The following is a 2,936-nucleotide window of genomic DNA, read 5'->3' on the forward strand; positions in this document are numbered from 1 at the left end:
TTACAAGACAGATTCAGAGTGACAGGCAAATCCTCCTTGAATAAACACATCTGTAAGGCTCTCCAGAGCAGAGCTGCCAGGTAACTCCTCCTGTCCTGCCCTGCCTGGTGCTGAATGAGCTTTGCCTGGCATTCCCGACAGGTTCCAGGTGTTTGGAGCCCTGTGGTGCTCACTGACACCTGACACTCACTCACACCCTCCCTTCTCCCAGCTCATTGCACTGGCTGGCTGCAGCTTTCAGGAGATTTGGTGGTGCCTGCTCTGAATCTTCCATCGCTTGTTCTGCTCTCTTTGGGCACGGAGAGCTGACTGCTCTTCTCTGTCTGACGGTCTTCAAGCACGTGAAATGTTCTGCTGATATTCTCCCAAAGTGTTCCCTCCCCTGAGCAACACAACCACGTTTATTTAAATCATCTTTTTTCTCCTAATTTTTTTTTTTCCATTCTCATTCTCCTTGTGCGAGTTTTCTCTGGTTTTTCAATGCTTTCTGAAGTTCTGTCAGACAGAAGCACTCAGTGCAGAGCTGAGTGCTGGAGGTAGCTTGTGTCTTGTAGGCTGTGCTCCTTGCACCCCACTTTCCTGCAGCTCTGGGGTGCTGCTGGATGCTGCTGGCACCACCAAGCCTGCAGTGCCAGGCTGCTGCACAATCCACTCTTTCCATCCTGTGCCTGTGCTGGGGATGTTTCTGGTGAAGAATTTCCATTTTCCCCGAAGGATCTCATTCTGTAGGCTTCATATAATTTTCTCAACAACATGAGGTAATTTCCCATGCTGGTTCAGTCAGTCCTCCAGCTCACTTCCAGGCCCAACTTCATCCTGATATTTGCAGAGTTGGGTTGCTGCAGGGCTCTGTGAATTTCCATTCTCTGAAGAATTCACTGTGAACGGCTCTCAAGGCACATGAGCACACCATGTCTGCACTGTGCTGGGGTCAGGTGCCTCTGGATCCATCCCTAAACAATTTTTGAGACTCCTGTGTTAAATAATGCTACACATTTCTCTTTGTTGCATCCTGCACTCAGGTGAGAACAGAGAGCTGATGATGTCTTCAAGTTAGCCAGGTTTGAAGCAGAGTTCACGTTACTTATGTTGCAGTGAGGCTGAGCTAACAAGCCTTACTGAGAAAGTACAAGAATTCAGGTGGCATTCAACATTTGAACATAGATTTTTTGGCTCTTAAATATGCATGCTGTTGTTATTGGCAGAGCATGATGACTATATGGAACACAATGCAAAGAAAAATGAGTCAGGATCTCAGCTGAGGGAAGTTTACAGTCCAGCTAACAGAAGCACAACCAGCAGCAAGGCTTTGAAAAATAAGTGTGCTCTTAGGACAGATGAAAAGCAGGAGATTCCAAAGACTGGAAACTTGGGAAGTACAAAATAGCATAGAGTAATCCCTGTGAACCAGGCAGTACGGGAACATAAATAACAAAATTGTGATAAAGAGTGGGGGAAAGTCAGAAGAGATTGGAAGCAGCATTTTTGATAGACCTATGGAAATGATTTTAAGGCAAATGATAGGTTAAGTAAGGAAGGCATGAAGAGGAGTTTAGTCAGTAGCTCTTCATTTTTGGCCTTAAAAATCTTTGTTTCAGTGTTGGCAGTTTATAAATACACCTAACCTGTTACTTTCCACTGAAACCCGAACAGGACCTTCGCCTAGCAGGGAACACTCAGAGCCAAACTGCTGTCCCCAGTGCCCCTCACTGGCTGCTTCCATTCTGGCTGAAGGAGCAGTAGGCTGGCCCCAGTCCCCTGACAGTGCAGTCGGTGGTGTCAGTGTCACAGCTGTCACAGTGGCACTCTGTGGCCACTGGGTATGAGTAGAAAGCTTCAGCGTGGTCACCGCAGCCAGGGATCTTCACTGTTTCGTACACCACCTCCTTGAAAGTGCAGGTCTGCTGAGCAGTTGATACTGGAGGGTATTTATATACTGGATCCTGAAATTGGAAGGAAATAAGAGTTTTAAAATTTGTTGTGGGGTAGGTTTCAGAGTTTTTATAAAATGGGAAAATCCCCGCTGAGATCCAAAGCATTTGGGTCTGACTCATCTAATTTCATTTAGATCTTTAAATTTCTCCTTTCAGGAGGACTGAAACAGCAAATTTGTGTCATCCCATCACCAGACAATCTTTCAGGTCAATTGCTTGAGTGTAAATTATTTGAAAGAGCAGAGGAGTCTACATAGGAATGGCTGCTTTATTGTATCTGCTTACAAGCACAAATTGAGCACAAAGCAGAGATGCAGACTGTAATTCTTCCAACTGTGGTCATACACTATGCACATAATATATGCAGCCAGTTAATTAACTGAATTTTGTGATGGTGTTTCAGCCTTCTGTCTGTGCATCTACTCTTGTGTTACTCAGTTATTCAGCCTGTTTTTCACAAGGCTCATGCTGTCTGCGTTTGCTATGGACTGCAGGAATGGGGTATCCACCCATTGTTTGAAATATTCAATTCTGGGGCCTGAAATGAAGAGTCTCACCCTGGTGAAGCAGTATCCTGAGCACCACGTGGCATTCACTGTGATACAGAATTCACATTCTTCTCTTTCCACAGCAATGGTGATGTTGGTGAGCTGGCAGCTGTTGCAGCAAATTGCTTTCCAGCAAAGGAGCAGCACGTAGCAGTTAAGTGTCTTCATCCTGTCTATAAAGCAAAAAGTAGAGTTCAGATGGAGCAAAATGTATAGCTATTTCCAACAGTTAGAGAAGCAGGGAGAAATTGAGTCTCTGCTTTATCCCCAAGTGGCTCTATAGCAGCAAGAGTTCAGAATCATCAGTGAGAACAGAGACATGAGATGGATCTTCCTCACATTTACTGCTCAAGGAGTCTGGTTTTCCTAAGCAATGGAAATGGCATGGAAGCAATCTGCAGAATGGTAATAATAACAGAATACCATACCACCTCCAATGAAAAATTTATCTAAG

At 44.9% G+C, this 2,936-nt stretch overlaps 1 protein-coding gene across 1 annotated transcript; it reads right to left on the reverse strand.

Annotated features, from left to right (window-relative positions):
• Window positions 1-1,706: 1,706 nt before the first annotated feature.
• FSHB (follicle stimulating hormone subunit beta) lies at window positions 1,707-2,650 on the reverse strand. The gene is made up of 2 exons (XM_059474859.1): window positions 2,492-2,650; window positions 1,707-1,943 (listed from the first exon to the last, which is right to left on the reverse strand). The coding sequence occupies exons 1-2, from the start codon at window positions 2,648-2,650 to the stop codon at window positions 1,707-1,709; spliced, it is 396 nt and encodes a 131-aa protein (XP_059330842.1).
• Between the last annotated feature and the right edge of the window lie 286 nt (window positions 2,651-2,936).

The sequence above is a fragment of the Ammospiza nelsoni genome, chromosome 6 (genome assembly GCF_027579445.1).
Source record: "Ammospiza nelsoni isolate bAmmNel1 chromosome 6, bAmmNel1.pri, whole genome shotgun sequence".
In the NCBI taxonomy this organism is placed as follows: domain Eukaryota; kingdom Metazoa; phylum Chordata; class Aves; order Passeriformes; family Passerellidae; genus Ammospiza; species Ammospiza nelsoni.

Bases quoted from the DNA above. Each gene is read 5' to 3' on its own strand.
- FSHB (XM_059474859.1), bottom strand. From the start codon at position 2,650: ATGAAGACACTTAACTGCTACGTGCTGCTCCTTTGCTGGAAAGCAATT. The intron at 1,944-2,491 runs GTGAGACTCTTC...TTCCAATTTCAG, and splicing joins CAGGATACTGCTTCACCAGG to GATCCAGTATATAAATACCC.